At 36.7% G+C, this 19,479-nt stretch overlaps 1 protein-coding gene across 13 annotated transcripts in view; it reads left to right on the top strand.

Moving 5' to 3' along the window:
- The window catches only part of rap1gapa (RAP1 GTPase activating protein a), a 139,474-nt gene that overhangs the window by 93,384 nt on the left and 26,611 nt on the right, over positions 1–19,479 (top strand). For 11 of the 13 annotated variants that reach the window (XM_015605066.3, XM_049486396.1, XM_022677467.2 and 8 more), the window contains 2 exons: positions 1,701–1,791; positions 18,660–18,695. In XM_015605066.3, coding sequence (XP_015460552.3) covers positions 18,678–18,695 — 18 coding nt within the window. In that variant the 5' untranslated portion in view covers positions 1,701–1,791; positions 18,660–18,677. Of the gene's footprint in view, positions 1–1,700; positions 1,792–15,063; positions 15,598–18,659; positions 18,696–19,479 lie in introns of those variants that run through there. The other 2 variants (XM_007246298.4, XM_007246297.4) reach the window with 2 other exon arrangements.

Genomic DNA, 19,479 nt, shown 5'->3' on the forward strand with positions numbered 1-19,479 from the left:
TGATGTCAGCACTGTATCAGCTAATCAGTGAAGACATTCGGGGGGTGGGGAACAGGAAGTAAATAGGTGGTGAGTAGGGGGGGAGCTGAGTGAGTGGGTTTTGCTGAGCTTCTGTGGTTTAGAGCTTTGCTCTATATCATTTATACTTGACTAATGAAGCGATCAAGACCTGCCTGCTTTAGTTTAGTTCTTGACATGAGAGCATTAGTGAGGGTAGGTACTGATAATGGATAATTAGCTATAGCATATAAATGCCACTCAACTATATCCCAGTAATATTGGAGTGCCAGTACTGTAAAGAAGTTTACAGTATACTACATGTATACTGTATGTATCAGAATACTCTGATACATAATTGACAAAATAAAGAGAAATCGTGTAAGAATAATTTATTGTTTTCATACATAAAATGACTTGCATGTTGGAAAAAAAATGCAAGAAAATGTTGCATATACAGCTCTGGAAAAAATTAAGAGACCACTTCAGTTTCTGAATCAGTTTCTCTGATTTAGCTTTTTATAGGTTTATGTTTAAGTAAAATGAACATTGTTGGTTTATCCTATAAACTACGAATAACGTTTCTCCCAAATTCCAAATAAAAATATTGTCATTTAGAGCATTTATTTAGCAGAAAATGAGAAATGGCTGCAACAACAAAAAAGATGCAGAGCTTTCAGACCTCAAATAATGCAAAGAAAACAAGTTTATGTCCATAACGTTTTAAGAGTTCAGAAATCAACATTTGGTGGAATAACTCTGATCTTTAGTCACAGTTTTAATGCGTCTTGGCATGTTCTCCTCCACCAGTCTTACACACTGCTTTTAGATAACTTTATGCCACTCCTGGTGAGCATCTATCTTCCTCTTGATTATATTTCAGACTTTTTTTAATTGGTTTTTAAATAATGGTTAAATCAAAAAGTCTTTTTTTTTATTTAAGGTCTCTTATTTTATTTTCCAGAGCTGTATAGTCCCTCTCTGAAATTATGCAGTTCATTTGAGGTTTTATATATCTGTGTTACATCTTGAATGTTTTTTTTTTTCATTTACAGTAATAGTACAGTACCATTTTAAGCATGATTCTACAGTGCTTTTGCTTTTTTGTTGCCTTGGTGAAGGCCAGTACATCTTGATATGGCTTGTGGCTACAAAACTTTACCTATATTTCTTTCAGTCGGCTGCTGTCCATTTTTTGAAGGAGAATACTGTAGTATAGAGACTCAGCTGTTTGGTCAGTGAGAAGTGAAGGTCATACTTCAGGCCCCTCACATTGCTCTGAATCGTTTTTAGTCTGCAGTGTAATACAATCTGTTTTTCCTCAGTCAGAGAATAATGGTAAATCTAATTATGGTGCGCTATCAAAAAGTCAGAAAAGGCAGCAATGGAATTGAATTACTCACCCTCCCCCCTCGGCAGACATATATTGCTCATCTCCCCCATGCCTGAGGACCCATACGAAGCTCTCATCAGACCCAGGAAACCTGCTAATCAAAGTACAAAGACTACGGGGAGGTACTTCCTACACAGCTGTGTGTGGAGTATTACAAATGTCAGCCTCCAGGCTCAGGCTGCCACATTGATAATACCTCCTCTCCTGTGACCCCACGGCCTCTGTGTGCGCGATGCTGTGTGAGCGTGTGTGAGAAATGATGCAGCACACAACACTGAATTCTTATGTGTGTTTCTGTCTCCGCTTGCAGGAAACAGGATGGAGGAGAGCGTATCTCTAGCACTCTAGAGGCCTCGCTGCTCCAGGCTCCACTGCCCTACACTGCCCCTGCTTTCCTCAAGGTACTCTCCCTGTACACACACACACACACACACACACACACACACACAGCTTGTAACCCTGCATCTTTACACATCCCTACTGTATCTCTTTACCATTTTTTTTCTTTTTTTGCCTGCATTGTTTACTGGTGGGGGTGTAAAACTCTGACCTCATAAAGGGGATGCAATGGTGCAAGACAGATACAGAAAAAATAAAGGGCTGAAAAATTCTAAATGTAATAAACAATAAATACATATTTTATACACATAGTAAATAAGCATTAAATTTGTGTGTTTGTGTATATATGTGCAATAATAATAATAAATAAACTTCAACAAGGTAATGGATAAGTATTGTAAATGTAAAATCTTGGCTAAGTTGTCGCCCCAGGTCGGTAACATCTGGACCCTCACAAATCCTGCCGTATGTAAAAGGCTGGGCTGGAGCCAGAAGAAAGAGAACAGAAAACATTGTTTGAAAGCAGCAGAAAAAGTGTCTATGTGGAGTCTATTAAAGACAGGATAAAGATGCTGATTGGTGAAGCTTTTACTTTTAAAAACAGATGCACACTTTTTTCAATTTGCAAAACGTTGCCTGTATAAAAGCAGTGTGTTTGTTTTACTGCATTATGCTTAACACTGCATCTTCTGACTGCTGTCATAGTTACAAGAAAACACTTAAAAGGAAGACCGATATGCTATTTTTACTCTAAAAAAAAAGTGAAGTTTTTTTCTTTTATAGAAATAAAAGGAAAAATAAAGTCACAGTGTCATGAGTACAGTTCCCTACACCATCAGAAGGCTTCTGGAAACTGACAGAGAGAGGTCTGACTGACACAGATCCACAGAAGCAACAGAAGACGAGTATCTAAGAGCCAACAGCTTGTGTGATAGACTTGATCTGGAGTTGTCATATGTCTTGTCTGAGTTTCAGCTGTAGGGAGAAGATGTAGAGCTGCAGTATGAAATCTAAAATAGCAAAATAAACCAGAATTTATATTTTGAGCAGAAAAGGGTAAAATGCAGTACTTTGATTGCTAGGTTGTGAACAGCTGTGTGTATTACCTTGAAATAGATTTTTCACGATTTCACGATTTTTCTGTATTACATTGTAACTTTTAGATTCAGAACATGCACACCATGAGGAGTTAACCGTGCTATTGCTAGTAATGCTAATACTGCAAATGTTTTGCCTCTTACCATTTTTAAAAGGTGGATTCGTACATCTGTCTATGATTTGTGTGAAACTGACAACTGGACACTCAGAAAAATCACTTAAGATTACTGTTTTTTTTTATTGTCGCATAACTTTAAATGCAGCCTTCCAATTAGACTTGCTTTTTGATAAGGCAATGAATCACATCATGTTTAATAACATTTTAAACTTTATGTATTTTTTATTCCTACTAGAATACTAAGTCAGCCAATACTGACAGTAGGACTATTTGGACAGTTTTATCCTTGGAAATATCCTTGTTGTTGGACAGCTTTTGTTTATGCGGGTGTTTATTAATATGGGACAAACTGACAGTGTACAATTAAGAGAGAGCGATTTAATTAAAAGCCGGATGATTTTAATGAACAAGTGTCTCATCCAGTAATACTGTTCTCAGTCACACTTTTTATTCTTGGAAACAAACAAAAGCTTGTCAAAATAATGAACATTATAAAGCTTATTTTTCCACTGAGTGCCAGCCAATTACTTAGAGCTCTAGGGATCCAGCTCTCACATAAAACACACTTTGGCTGCTCTCAACTCTAACTGCATCCAAACACATGGCCCTTGGAGATATCCAGTAATTATTTTACTTCATACTGTGCAGTGAATGCATGTCAAAAGTTTGTTTAAACAAGGGGAAAGGGAGCAAAAGCAAAGAGGATTGCTTCACTTTCAGTTCAGGCAGGAGCTTTGGATCATTAAAAAATACTGTATCATCACTATGGCTAAGTATGTAGTTTATTTCACTATAGCCTGTTTAATCAGAAATTCCCATAAGACATACAAATAACATTTCAGAAGATTACTAATTAGACTATGATGAGTAATCAAGCATCAGTGAAACAAAACTATATATATATGTATATATATGTATGTATATAAGAAAGTCATGGAGGATAGAGGCTTAAGTTGCATCCATTGTTGACACAGATGTGCAAATGCATGCTGCTCTTGTCTTTGTTAAGAAAAGAATTGCCAATAGAATAGAACTCTCTGGAGCTAGGGGGTATAAAGCGGGGTGGGTTGTTAGGTGAATGATATTTATCCAATTATCTGACCTCCTGAATGGTTTTGTCACTAAATGCAATCAAATCCTCACATAAATGCTCCAAAATCGAGTAGAACAGTAGAGTAAGTTCCTTCAACAAAAGTAGGATGGGTAGAACTCTTTATTACCTTTGATTAAATGATTGAGCTGGTGTCTATACTTTTATTCTTCTGAAACTAATTTAAAATATTTCAATTAGTGATATTTACTGAATGTAACTTGATTCAGTGCATGCTTATTATATCATTATATCATTTAATGTCCATGCTTGATGTTAAAGCTATTTGAACGATTTATGGGGTTCTGACCACAACAAAAGTGTATTTGTGTGTGTGTAGTCTAGTCTAAGAGAGATGACTCCTACACTGAGGGAATTGAGTGAGCTCGAAGATTAAAGGGATATAATATGGGTGATGTCAGAGAGCTTTAATAGGGTTCACAAAACAACTGAGCTTAAACCGGTAATCTGACTCCGAGAGAGAGGGAGAGAGGGAGGCAGGATCAGGAGAGAGAGGGAGGTGTTGAGTGTTTTTGTGTAATAAGCTATTTGCATTTGGCAATCTCCTGTCTTCTGTCTTCTTCAGTCTACACAGCGATGCTTACTGTCTGTTCATTCAAAACAACACTTTGTGTATGCTCTCTGTTGTTCTGCATTATTATCTGCATTATTCTGAAATGGCATGAGGGGAAATCACTCAAGCTTCTGACTGTAATTGAAGTCAGTTAGGCGTGATTCTCATAAGGACATCTGCCATTAAGCTCTCTTACCAAAGAGGATTTGAGAGTCCTACTCGCTTTCTAATTCTGGAATAGATGCATGATGTAAGTGTGCTTTCCTCCCCCTGCGGTGCAGACTGCATGGATAAGATGTCTGTCTGGAAGCCACTGCTTTTGTTCTAAACTTGAAGGGAATGTCTCGCTTATTCTTCAGAATACACTTCAGAAGGCAGTAGAAATTGCCCAGGCCACAAAAGACAGCAACATTACCCTGGAGTGATATCCGGGTGTCTGTCAGTCAGGGGACAGCTGTTTACACTCGTCTCCACAGTCATGGCCTGTCTTTTGATTGACCAAAAATACTGTCAATAATTCAATAGGATCCAATATTCCTAGACCCTATTTCTAGAATATGTTGTGACCTAGTATCTGGATTGTATTCCTATAAGATATAATGACATGAATTTACACTTGATCTGTGGTTCAGATGTGTCTCATACCACCTCCTCAAGTGGTTTAAATAATGGGCTTTGTATCTGTTTTTGTGCATCTTAAATGTGTTTACACTTGCATTCTTAAGTACTGTGGTCTTATCTAGACCTAATCCTGATACTCAAGACCCATATAGTGACCAGGTGTAAACAGGCTCCTAGTTACGCAATGCTGTATTACTAAGTGATATGATTTAACTATCTTTACATGCACTCCTAAATAATAAAATCATTTAAACTGTTCTTTAACCAATACCATAGAACAGTTCCTACCAACCCTCATCTTGGAGGAACCTCTGCCCTGCACATTTTAGTGGTTTCCAGCATTAACACACCATCTTCAATCTGGGATAGGTTTGATAAGTAGCTGATTAGCTGTATCAGGTGAATTAGGAGGAGGATAATCACATAAACTACATTGTTTGTTATAGCAACAGTCTAGTTTTTGAGTTCTTAAGAAAACCAAATGTGTTCCTTCTTTGGCCCAGGCCTTCAAATTTGATCCTTGAATTAAGTTCTCTTGCTGAAAGTTGCGTAAACAGTTAATGTCATTGATTGGCCACCTGGTGTCACACATGCTAAAGATAACAAAGTCAGGGGCTGGAAACTGAATTTAGGTTCAGATTTAAGACATATGTTCTTTGACCTTTTTTTAAATAACCATTTGAAGCACATTTTTTATTTTGAGTGTACACCAATGATTCAGTAATGTTTAGTTTAACCTACACTCATGTAAAACAGCACGATTTGATTGCTGTAGTTTGACTGCGCTCAGCTTTCTAACACCACAACAAACATGAGTGACAAAAGGCAGAAAGGCACAGACCTCCTTTAAACAGTGTTTTATCAGAATAGATGCGTTAGATGTCTAGATAGAAGAATGTGTCCTGGTAATGGCATTCATCAGAATATTGTTTGTGGCTCTGGAGCTTTAGATATATACAGCTCTGGAAAAAAAGGAGACCACTTCAGTTTCTAAATCAGTTTCTCTGATGTTGCTCTTGATAGGTATATGTTTGAGTAAAATGAACATTGTTGTTTTATTCTATAAACTACGTACAAAATTTCTGCCAATTCCAAAATTCCAAGTTGTTTCAGACCTCAAATAATGCAAATAAAACAAGTTAATTTTCATAAAGTTTAAATCATATCATATATCATCATGGTTTCTAATTCATGCATCTTGGCATGTTCTCCTCCACCAGTCTTACACACTGCTTTTGGATAACTTTATACCACTCCTGGTGCAAATATTCAAGCAGTTTAGCTTGATTTGATGGCTTGTGATTTATCTTCTTCCTGATTATATTCCAGAGGTTTTCAATTTGGTAAAATTAAAGAAACTCATAACTTGTAAGTGGTCTCTTATTTTTTCCATAGCTGTATATAGTTAGTTTGTCTAACAGTTTGGAATTTGTAGAACTGAGCTGAAATAATAGTCAATGGCTAGACCACAATTTACATAGATAAACTTGAGTGGATCCTGATGTAGGTGTGTCATATTTTAAAGTCAAACAATGATTGTGTGTGAATTGTAACAAATACAGCCTGCTCAGACAGTGATCTGAAGCAGGAAGACAGTCAGTCAGGTCTGAAACAAACATTAAAGGCAGAAAGCACCAACAACAGCATAAAGATGGAAAGGGACCACAACGTGTCATCATCAAATTACTAATATACAAAATGGAGATATCAGCCCACATTTGTTGTCTGCACTGACTGGTGATTTTGAAGTAACACACCAGTGGAGGAATGAATTGATAGTGTGATCACATATACAGAGCTGCTGATTGATCCCAGGTCAGATTCTTAAATGTTTGGTAGTAGTACATTCATCTTTAATACTGGAGAGGTTGTTTTATATTATGTTTATTTTACCAATTCATTTTTATTTTATAGATAAAAACATAGATCCAAAAATAATAATTTCAATCAAAATATGTCTAAATATTATTGTAATATATAATAATGTGTTCATAGTTACTGGACCTAAATACAGACTAAGAAATGTTCTTGTGTTTTAGAATGGTTGAGTAAAACAATAGTATTACTAAGTAAAAGTGGATGCAGTGTGTTGGCATCAAAAAAAAAAAAAAACAGGCTTATACATTAAAGAGGTTTTGTTGCTATTTCCTCCCTGTTCTGAACTTATTCTGGACTGTAAGGAACAAATCATGATTTGAAACAAACCTTTTTGTAAGGTACAGCACTTGTGAATATACGGTTTAGTCATATCAGAACTTTTCAGCAGTTTCTAAATTAAGTCCTCAACATTTCGCCCACCTCCACTGCTTCACTCAACTACATAACAACAGCCCTACTGCACTTGTGTACTGTATATTAATCATTCTAACCTTGTGGGGGTTTGTTGTGGGAAGTGAATCTCTCCCAATGTGAGAGATAAGTACCAGCATGTTGTTGCCAGCTATAGAAAAGTGAACACCATTAGAGATAGTCACATTAGTTTAGTCAGCCATAAAGTGTGTAGATAAGCTCAGGTTGCAGTATAGTACTGCAATGCATCTTCCTAAAAGGATGGAAAGCTGGGATAAGAGCTCAGCTGACTTAGCCTGGTCATATTAGTGCTAGTAGTCAGTGCATATGAGTGCTGCGCTGTCACCCCCATGTAACATAAAAACTGCAATGTTTACTTACCTTTTCTGTAGATCTTTTAATTGTAAAATGCATTACAATTAAATTTCATAATTTCATTAGAGCTTAATAAGAGTGTCTGCCTAATAATAATGTTATATACACATGCTTTTCAAATCACAGCCTATTTATATCTGTACAATAATCATACTACATAACATGTACATCTGCACTCTGTGACTATTGAAATTGTTCTGTTCATTTGCACTCCTGGACACTTTACAGCTACTGTACATGCTGTACATTTGCACTCCTGGACACTATTGACTCTTTATGGTACATCCTGTACTTTTAAACTCATGGTCACTATGCACACTTAACTTAAATACAATACTTGCACAAGTTTATGTTTAGTATTTGTCGTATCTGCTGCTACCTGCTTTCTCTTATACTTAATTTATTCTGTATTACTGCTCTAACTATACCTATACCTCTATCTATCGATCTATCTATTGATCTATACAGTAGCATATTTGAAAAGAATTCCACAATGCTTGCACAGGGTGGCTAGCTTAGGAAACAGGCTCTCCAGCCGAGTAACAAAGTCATTGATATAGATCATTGGTTGAATTATTTTTTTGTCGTTCATTTATATATTTTTTGCCATTGGTTTATGATGTAAAACTAGTCACTAATTATCACAAGGCTGGGTATTAAAATGCAATACTAAAAATGTTGTCTCCTAAAATATCTACATAAAAAAATGTCTAAAAAAAAATAAATAAATAAATAAAATTAGTGCCTGTTTGATACTTTTCATAAAACGCGCATAACGCCCAAATGCACAGTGTGCACAGTAAAGTGCCCTGACTTGCACATGAGTATAATTCATTTTTAAGTGATTGACGCACTAAAATAAATATAATTTCATCTAATGCTGATATTTCTTAAAAATAACTTCTTAAAAATCTAAAATGCATCATGTAATATGCTTAGAGAAAATATTTATAGTTTAAGCACCAGTAGTGCTGTTTTTTTTCTTCCTAATAAAGTATTACAAACATGCTCATTGTTTTCGTTCAAACAAGATCCAGAAAAATGGAGACTCTCCTGGTGACAGTATGAGAATAAGATTATTTGTGAAGGCAAATAAATAAATACATATTTTGCTGTGGGGGAAAAAATAAGAGACCACTTAAAATTAGTTTTGAAAATTGAAAACCTCTGAAATATAATCAACAGGAAGAAGGATGATCAAAAGCCATCCAACCAAGCTAAAATGCTTGAATTTTTGCACCAGGAACGGCATAAAATTATTCAAAAGCAGTGTGTAAGACTGGTGGTGGCGAACATGCCAAGATGCATGAAAACTGCGATTAAAAACCAGGGTTATTCCACCAAACTGAACTCGTAAAACTTTATGAATATAAACTTGTTTTCTTTGCATTATTTGAGGTCTGAAAGCTCTGCTTTTATTTAGTTCAGCGATTTCTAATTTTCTACAAATAAATGCTCTAAATGATTTATTTATATTTTATTTGAGATTTGGGATAAATGTTGTCCGTAGTTTATAGAATAAAACAACAAAAATATACCTATAAATAGCAAAATCAGACTTATTTTTTTTTCCAGAGCTGTATATATGTGTAAGAAAAAAATATTGCTTTTTTGTAGTTTTGGTTACAATTTAGAAAAAGGTATTAAAGAAAAGTATCATATCTGGATAAAAATGTTTAAAACAAAACTAAGCCCTACTAATTACATATGTTTTACTGGCATGATTTACATCAATGCAGGTAAAATATGAGTTAGGCAATAAATCAGTTGAAATACACCTCCATTTTAGACTGCTTAGTGCAATATTGGAGCAGTTATAATGTCTCATATTAATAAACAAGCAGCAAGCACACAGTCTGTAAACACTTTAATTAATGGCGAGAGCATGTGGACCCTCTGTGTTGAGGCACAGCGCCCAAAGGCTCGTCTGTGACTGAGGGAGGAATGGACTTTGGCTATCTCCAGTTTGAACCCTGACTCAGCTATCAGCCCTTCAAACTCCACCAGGCACTTTAGCCATGATTAGGAGAGAGCAGCTTCGAAGCACAGCCCTTCGTTATCACTGTCTGCTAACGTTGATTTAATTAGTGCCGAGCAGGGGATGGCCACAGACCAGAGAAGGAGAAAGAGTGCGGGAGGAGGGGGAGGTGGGTGACTGGCAGTTAGAGAGGGCACTGATGAGCTTATTGGAGTGTACGGGGATGAGAGCAGCATAATCTCCAGTGTAAAATCAGGTCAATCCTTAATTAATGATTCTCTGAGTGTGATTCTTTAGTCCCAGGACTTCTTCTTTCTCTTTATTTAGTGGATATAGGCTTGTGCTATTTTACAATCAAATATTTGCACATTCATTTTGACTGCTGTTGTCTTTCATTTCAGGAACTGGCCGAATCTAAAGGAAAGGTTTATGTAGTGTAGAAGTGTTTCTCCTGGTCTCTCCTTACAGTTGGGAAGCGCAATTCATGCTTTACATCACCCCTAAGTGATATGCTTTTTACATGCATTTCTGGACAAGCTGAAAGATACATACACAACTGGGTTTTAAAGTGAAAGAGCTTTTCACAGTTCTCGCAAGCATTGTTCTGCCCATGTACATAGTGCAGTAAAATAAATTCATTGTAATGTTAAAATGATTATATTTATTACTAGTTATTTATGTATTATTATAACATTACTCTCCCACAACAGTCCGCTTCAGGTTCTATATCTCTCAGCTTGTAAACAGCGTATGCTTTATTTGTGGCTCAAAGCATGCATTCCATTTCCTCACTGTAGGAGCAAGAAATGCATGCATGCATGCATGTTTTGGAATCTAATTAACTGTTATTTGTTATTGTTCATGTTGATCTGTAGTCTTAGATGTCAGGTTCCTCAATTCCTTTTCAAAATAACCTTTATCCTTACCTGAGTACTAATAGAATTGATAGTGGCTGCTGTTTTATATCTTTTTTTTTTCTTTTTTGATTTGATTATCTGTATTAAGCTCCCTCGTCTAAATCGTCTCGTCTAAAAAGGATCTTTCTTGCCATGCCAGTAAGTCATGAATATGTAGTAGGGCATAAGTTTGTCTGCCTGAGAGACTGCACAACTAGTGCTTTATCATTTCACATGAAAGTTTGAAAGTTTTTTTTTGACCAGCTAAATAGATTTACTGTGTTATATCCAGATACCCAGCCCTGAGGATACGTCATTTATCAAGGAACGCTATAGTTTTAGGCTTTGCTATAACAAAGCGCTTCCAAGCTTCAAATACATCATGCTGATGTTGGTTTGTATTCTGCATGCTTTATAATGCAGCTCAGAACACAGTAGCGTGCAAAACTTTGGAGGACTTCTGGAAGCGAAGTGATAGTGCCTTATGAAATGCATACACAGTTGTCCTGGTTGAGTGCTACTATTCATCACTGCAGTCTGTGGGGATGATCTCTCTCTCTCTTTTTTTAAACCTAGACAAGCACCGCCAGCCAGGTTCATTATCACTAATAGCATTCATGGTTGTCCTGTCCATTGATTTCTACTACTGATACTCAGCACTAGGATGTGCTCGAACTGCTAAGCCTGTCAGAAATTAGATAAAGACATGTACAGATGCACCAGGATACTGGTGCTCATTGTCGACAATAAAAGTGTTTGATTATACACAGGAGAGAGCAGTGTGCGTAATTTCCTAGAAAGGCTGAACAAACGCAATAGGGCAAATCCAGTAACGCAGCTCACAAACAAAGAGCCAGATGTGGAGCTCTTTCCAGAAGGTAGAAGCACTCATAATGCTGCATTATAGCATTTAGTAAATGTGGATATCTGTAGCGCAGATGGCTTAATTACACATCAGGTTCCCACAGCAGCTGAAGAGGTTAACCATGGTGCAGAGATATTAACAAGCCTTCTCACAGACACTGTCACTTTGTGATATGAAACACACAAAATCACTCAGCAAAAGACTTTTCTCTCTTTTCTCTCTTATTATGCAATGATTTACATTCCCATCGATTACAGTACCACAGTCCAGACATTCCAAAAAACAAAGCTACTCCAGGTCCAGTTCAACCCTCCTGGGCTGCTGCAAAAGTGAAGCGGACACTGGTGGTGGAAAAAAAAAAGAAAATATATTTATCTTAAACAGAATTTGTACTTTGTCCAAGGCAAAGTCACTGTTTACTGGCTGGCTTTTATACTAACACCACACTTCAGACATCAGACCAGAAAATCTGCAAAGATATTTTTGCTTATATACATTCATTGGTTTAACTATTTCCTAGCTCAGATTAATCTAATAAATGTAACTGCTAAGTTAAGTAAGGTGTGTTTAAGCAGGAAAATTTAAATATTGGCACAATGTAGGCAGTTTTATGGTTTCCCTGTTTTACCATCAGCTTGGAAATTAGCTGATTAATTTCTCTATTAAAGCACATCTGATTTATTTAGACATCCTAGAAACACATCCTATACATCTGCCCTGCAAAAGTGGAGGATCTTCACATGCTCAGGACACTTCAGTCTCATTGTTTACTCAGTTCTTGTCAGTACAGCAATGAGCACAAACACGTCTTCTGAAGATGAGCTTAGATGACTCATGGCTTAGAGGTGGCCGGTACGAACTCTGGTTGCCTGAGACGGTTTGTAGCTTGTATTAGCTAGCTGAATATGAATCAGACATTCATGAAGATATTGTTTAATTCAGTATTGCAACAGTTGACGCTATAGAAGATTTTATGCTAAATAATGTTGGACCAAGGGATGTCATGGTGGCACCAGGGGCATTATGTTCTACATAGCTCAGCTGTAGGTAACTTGGAATGGGCTGATGTCCTGTCCAGAGGTTATTTTTGCCCTGTGTTCAGTGATTCTTGATAGGTTTCTGGTCCACCATGGACAGGATGAGATAAATGAACCATGGGCCATTTCTGTTGATCTGGTTGTAAATGTGAATACAACATAAACCTTAAAAGTCCTAAATTTTGACAAAAGAAGAACATGACAAAAATTGAGATTGTGAAAACTGGAAGTATGGCCTACTGATATATAATTAATATTACTTTTCAACCAATATGTTGTGTTATTTGACCACATTATTTGCAAGCATATCTTAAATTATTATGTATGAACATAGATTTGTATTAAGATAGCTTAGTTTGACCTGCATGCTCTTTTTTATTGTCTTATGCATATAGCATTTTCAATAATGCATGGAAAGAGCTCTAAAGAGGTCTATTTAGGTTCCAATTCTTTGGTTGGTCATTATCAGGCTAAGTTTGGCTTAGATGACTGCAATATACTAGTGATTCGCTTGATATTGAACTGTGCCAAGCAATCACTGTTTGGACAGAGCAATAATGTGTGTGTCTGTGTGTGTACTCTTTACTAACACCGGATACTCTCCCACTGACATCCTTTTATGAGTTGATTGCAGTTCCTTATTTCCACGGAACTAGAAGGCCTCTAGTAGCCATCAGCTTCATCTTTATTATAGTCTTATCAAAAAGAGTCGTATGATTGAAATGTTGAGCTGCAGATAAAACACTGGTGTGTTGTGTTTGAATCAGTAGAGCAGGCAGCAGTTTCTCTTCTGTTCTCTGCTTGATTTGCAGTAGTGCTCACTCTGCGTTTTATTTGCATTTCAGTTTAAAAAGGAAAAGAAGATTAGAATGCTTGGCGCAGGGAGGGCTGTAGTCGGAAAAGAGAGTTGAAGTGATGAATTCTTATTGTGGAAAATATACATCCACATATTTCTTCCTTTTGTTTTTGTTTTTCTTGCTTTTGCATGCAATGTCTGATGGATTCATGCATGGATGAATGGTGGGTGGGCATTTGGATTTGGTAGGTAAATAGATGGATGAATGGATTGGTGGGTGGAAGAATGGATGGAAGGGTGGATTGGTTGACTGATGGGTGGATGAAGCTTGATTGGGTAAATGGAGGGATGAATAGGGTGGGTGGATGAATAGGTAGATAAAGTTAAGTGTGACTAATGGATGGGATGGATGGAAGCATGATTAGATGGGTGATTAGAAGGTTCTGGCTTAATTAACTGATCAGTGGGTAAATGGATGGATGGATGAATGGATGGATGGGTGGGCAGTAGGGTTGGATGATATCTCCTTTTTTCAAACCATCATACTGTTTTAATACACTACCACAATATAAGGTATGACCAGGGGCAGGGATATGCATAAACTCTGCAACCATACATGGCTACAGTACCATCAAAATCTATTTTAAAACTGAAAAATGATAAAATACAAAGTTAAATTTGTGTACAGACTAAATAAATACAGTGCACGCTTGAGTCAGTCATATAGTAAATATTAAACCAAAAGTTTGATAATTTAAAAATGTTTAGCACAGGTAGCTCTGCAGAACACCCTCAAGTCTGGCTGGCTGAAACGCCACTTATTAATTTTTTTTATACAAGAATGAAAGAGGGACTGGATGGATAAAACACAGAAATTAGATTATTGGGTAGCTGGATGAATGGGGCAGGTGGATATGTTGATGAGTAGAAGGGTGATTTGGTTGGTGGGTAGGTTTGTGGATGCATGAATAAATGTATGTATGGATAGGTAAATGGGTGGGAGGATGGATGGATGGATGGATGGATGGATGGATGGATGGATGGATGGATAGATGGATGGATTAATTAATGGTTAAGTGGGCAGCATTGGTGAATGGATTGATGAATGGGTGGGTGACTGGATGACTGGCTGAATGTGGAGTTGAATAGTTAGATGAATGTGTGGGGGAATGAATGAATGAATGGATAAGTGAGTGGAAGGGTGATTGTGTGGATGGATGATTGAGTAGTCGGTTTATGAATAGATTTGTGGGTGAAGTGAGTGAGGGTATGGATGGACTAATGGATAAGTGAGTGAATGGATGGAAGGATAATTGGGTTGATGGACATTCCTGACTAAATCCCAAAGGGAAGTGATAAGTATTTACATTGAAACTATCTTGGAGTCGTTAATGAATATAATGAATAATGAATAGTTATTGAGAGAATCATCTTCCATTGCTCAACTCCCACTTGTTGATAAAATGATAAAAAGGCTCTATGTAAAATGTCCAGGCTAGCTTTGCCTTCTCTGCATTGGTAGGTTTGTCTGTTTAGGTGGGTTGTGCTCAGGCTTGTCTGACTGGAAGAGTACATAACATGAGCTCCACCTCTATACTTCTACCAGATAGAGACAGGGAGAGAGAAAGAAAGCAACACACAGTGTGAGTGATCAAGAGAAGAAAGAGAGAACATGTGCCAGACGTGCTGCTAACTGGGAGAGGAATGCAAGACTTTTCTTGTCAGTTCCCACAGTATCAGTCCAGCAAGAGATACAGAGATGCTGAAGAACTCCTCTTAAGCACACATGTACAGTATTGGTTGCTTTAAAAGCATACATATGCTTCTGTTTGCTCCACTCAAGTAGCGCTACCCATTCAAGGTGTTCTCTCAGGCTGTTGTGATAGAACAGTCTCCTGTACATCAGTTTGACATTTTTGGACCTTTTTTCGTACTCTCATGGAAAGCAGAAATTGTTCTTGGAGACCTTTTTAAAAGCTTGTATGGATAGTAACCTGATGTAACCTGGATTGGAAATAAAGGATTAATATTTTTCCAAGAGACGCTGGACTTCAAAATGGCAACAAAAGGTCGAAACATTTATCCAAGTCCACTCCATGTGACAGTGGGGCACTGGAAAAGGCCTGGAACTGTAAGTAGACATTTTTAAGTCTAAGAAAATTCACAATGAGTGCAATGAAAATGAATCCTGCCCATCTAAGCTCACATGTCAAATGAAAGACCATCTGTTTCAAGTGCTGTAGCAGTTTTACAATCTATCTGATCAGTGGAGGCTAATGCTAAAGATCATATGTGTTGTGTTAAATTTTGCTTTAGCCCGTGATATCCTTGGTATTTCAAGGTAGCAAACAATGTCTTGTTTATATTTTGACCTTGTTTTAACTAAAATGGTCAATGGTCAGAGCTTAGCAATATGGACAGTAACAGTCTAAGATGATTTAGGATGAGTTAGTGTGCAGAGTTAATTAAAAGATGCCAACATCTGCTCAGCATATCTAGAACTCCTGCAAGACTGTTGGAAAACTATTCCAGGTGACTAGCGCTCATGGTGCATATTGTGCATAGTTTCAAAATTGTGAAGAGCTGTAATTATGGATATATATGGATATAATTTTGAAAAAAACATATTACTGTAATTTTAAGACTATTTAATGACTACTATTGCATGACTTGCAAAAATATTTCAATTAATATATATGTATACGTATAAAAAAAAGGAACACAATGGGCGATATTAAGATTAAGAATTATTGTGACCGGCCTAGCTGCCATCAAAGTAAATGGTGCTATTTTTAAAAATGTAAGTATAAACACATTCTTTATTTTATTACATTCTGTCATGTTTTGATTACTTTATTAATATTAGACTACAAGGTAGAAAAGAGTAAAAATAGAAAAAGCTGTGAATTTTGAAGTGTTCAAAGTTTGACTGGTACATCACTGCCTGTAGATCAGTGGTTGGCAATATTACGGTACAAATTTATCATGTACAAAATTGTGGTGATGAACTAGATTTCATTAGTATTTGAAGAACATGGATCATGAACATGAATTCACACTCATACAAACATTCTTACAGAATTCCATAGAATGCGCTGCATATTTTCATGGCATCCACAGTGATGCACAGCTCCACAAAATGTTTTTTGTGGAAAGAAATGCATTTTTTTATGTTTTGCTTATATAATTAAACAAACAGCAGACGAGAGGATTTAGACTTAAACGTTGCATTTTTGCAATAGTATACAACTTTAAAACTTTAAAAAGCTGAACACACAGTCATCATTAGTTTTTCTTTGAGCTGTTTTTTTAAAAAGCATTTGTTGAAGTACAGCACTGTTTGCTGAAGGAGGAAACACTGAGTTGTGGTTCTTGAGCTGCACATGGTGTAGAGTTTTGGCTATTATGTTTTGATAAAGCTCGGGCACCACCCATTTCATTCTGTTGTCTGATAAATGAGAGGTTTGTGAAAGCTCTGCAGTCCAGTACAGTAAGTGGGTCAGCTACAGGCACATGTGCATGCACACACACTCCCAATGAGATTGTGCTATTGGTATTTTGCTTGGCATGGCAAATTTTCTTCTGATGTTTGTTTTCAAGGCAGAAATAAGGTCTGTTTGCCTATGGTGGAGTAGAACTAGCACAATGTACTCAAACAGTGAGGGACAGTACACAAGCTGTTTGCTCACGCCTGTAGGAAGAAATCCATCCAGGCTTCATTCTTCACTCACAGGATCCGTGACCCTGTCCTTCTGTGTTGTCTTTGGGTCAGTCCCAGGTCCTGGACTGAACTCGACTCACTGTTGCTGTGCGAATTATGCCTAAAATATAGTTCAGTTGAGTTGCTTTATCTTACAGTTATTTGCAAAACAGCATTTATATGCAGCAGATTACAGTTTTTACATTGACATGTTAGCTTGTCGATATAGAAGAAAATGAATTGAGAGTTTAGTTGTGTTTTGTAAACAGCACAGGATAAATGTTGTGCACAGTTGTACACTGATGTGGAACACAGTAATGGCAAAGATATCCAGTAAGTCTGATGCTGAAAGATATGAGAGATTTAGTTTAAAGGAGCTTACAGGAGTAATTCCCTTCATAATTTGGTCTAAGGAAGAGAATTCCACGCAAAGCCAAAAGCCAAATTGAAATGTCCTGACCTTACAACACTCTCACTTGCAGTGTGGCACACAACAAGTACACAACTGGCTTGATTCTTAGAAGTTGCAGATATCACCAGTAGTCCCAAAGTCAGTATGCATTTTTTTTAAACAAGTATGCCTTTCTGGCCAAACAGTGTCTGAGAAAATAATAATGAATAGTTAAAATGTTGATCATCAGTAAAATGATCAGTGGAAATGCTCTAGAATGACCTGCAATAGAATATTTTACAATGACTTCCACTGCAAGTAAAGAAGTATTTTATGTTGCATTTGACAGTGAAAAAGGTAACATACTATGCAGACATGTAAAACGTCATGGGATTACAGTATATAAATTGATAATAAAATGTTACCTAGGGGTATCACTTGGGAATGCCAACACCTGTATAAGTTATTGAAACTTATCTTGTGAATAAGACTAAACACTGGCCAGCATGCTCATGGCAATGCAACATAAATTATTGACACGAGTTAAAGCCAATCTGGACATCCATGTACCGCTATATATAATACTGACTATAATATGAAAATAAAAACTAATTACTCTTGATTTTGAAGGCTTAATTTTTTTTAAGATCAGTAGGCTTTGCTAACATCATTTTGATTCCCATCCATAAAATAACTGTGTGCTTGGCACTTTTAACACTATGCTTTATTAAATGACTCCAAGCCCAGTTCTGGACCCTTAAGTTATGTGTGTTGCTTGTGAGCCTTGTAATATATTATGCTTAACAGAATGTACAATTTAAAGTAGGCTCACCAAGGTAGATTCAACATTATGATTATGTATTGATGTATTCACAGTAATAGGGGTCAGAGAAGTTGAGCGGAGATATAGTGAGTGGCATAATAAAGTGAGAAACAGATGAATTCTGTGAGGATATAGAATAAATCTGAGAGCTGCAGTGTGCTCCCTGTCCTCAGCATTGGCCTAGTTAAAATAATGTAACATAATCTAGGGCTCAGCTCTCACATCTCAATTTTAATCATTTGTCACCTCACTCATCTCATCTCCTTTCCCCTTTTTCAGACTACTGATTTATTTGCAATGATTGAGAGAATGCAGGTAAAGTATTATCTTTTTTTTTTCTTTTCTTTCCTTATCATTCTTTTTTTTTCCCCCCAGACACAGGCACAGATTTCAGGGCTGGCTACCATGTTATATTTGTTTGCTTTTTGCTTAGACATAATGAGAGAACAGTTTCATTAGTTCATCAGTTCTGCACTTTTAGATGTACATTTCAAATATGTTGTGTCCAAAAAGGTTCATATGTTAACTGTTGTCTGTTATGAAAAGATATATCATCTCTTACAAATAGGTGATTGAAACTAGAGAAATCCACCTTATCGACTTTGTTGCACATGATGCATCCTTTTATGTAGATGGATACAAGGTCTACAAGGACTCGGAACAGGTTCATGCAGTTTGGATCTGAAGGAACACAACTCAGCACACCTACTAAACCAGTTAATTAACTGGTTCTTCTATTGTAGTGTCTAAACATGGAAATAACCAACTTCTACATGACACCAGTCCTCAAGGACAAGAAATGGTCTTGTAACACCTTTCATAAAAGGACCTAGTTTAGATCTGTTAGGAGTTTAGAATACTGATGTAAAATAATCAGATCAATTACATTATTTCAGCAGTTATTTTCTGTGTGTGTAATATAGAGGTCACATTACTTTTTCCATAAACATTTTAAGGCTAAAATGCAGACCGTATATTGTCCAATAAAATTCTTTATCATGGCTGGCCTATATTAAAGTGTTTGAATTGTTAAATGAGTTGGAAAGGACCTTTTTTTTTACAAGCAAAAATACACTTTTAGAATGAGCTGGTTTTGTCT

Source organism: Astyanax mexicanus, chromosome 13, assembly GCF_023375975.1.
Source record: "Astyanax mexicanus isolate ESR-SI-001 chromosome 13, AstMex3_surface, whole genome shotgun sequence".
NCBI classification, from domain to species: domain Eukaryota; kingdom Metazoa; phylum Chordata; class Actinopteri; order Characiformes; family Acestrorhamphidae; genus Astyanax; species Astyanax mexicanus.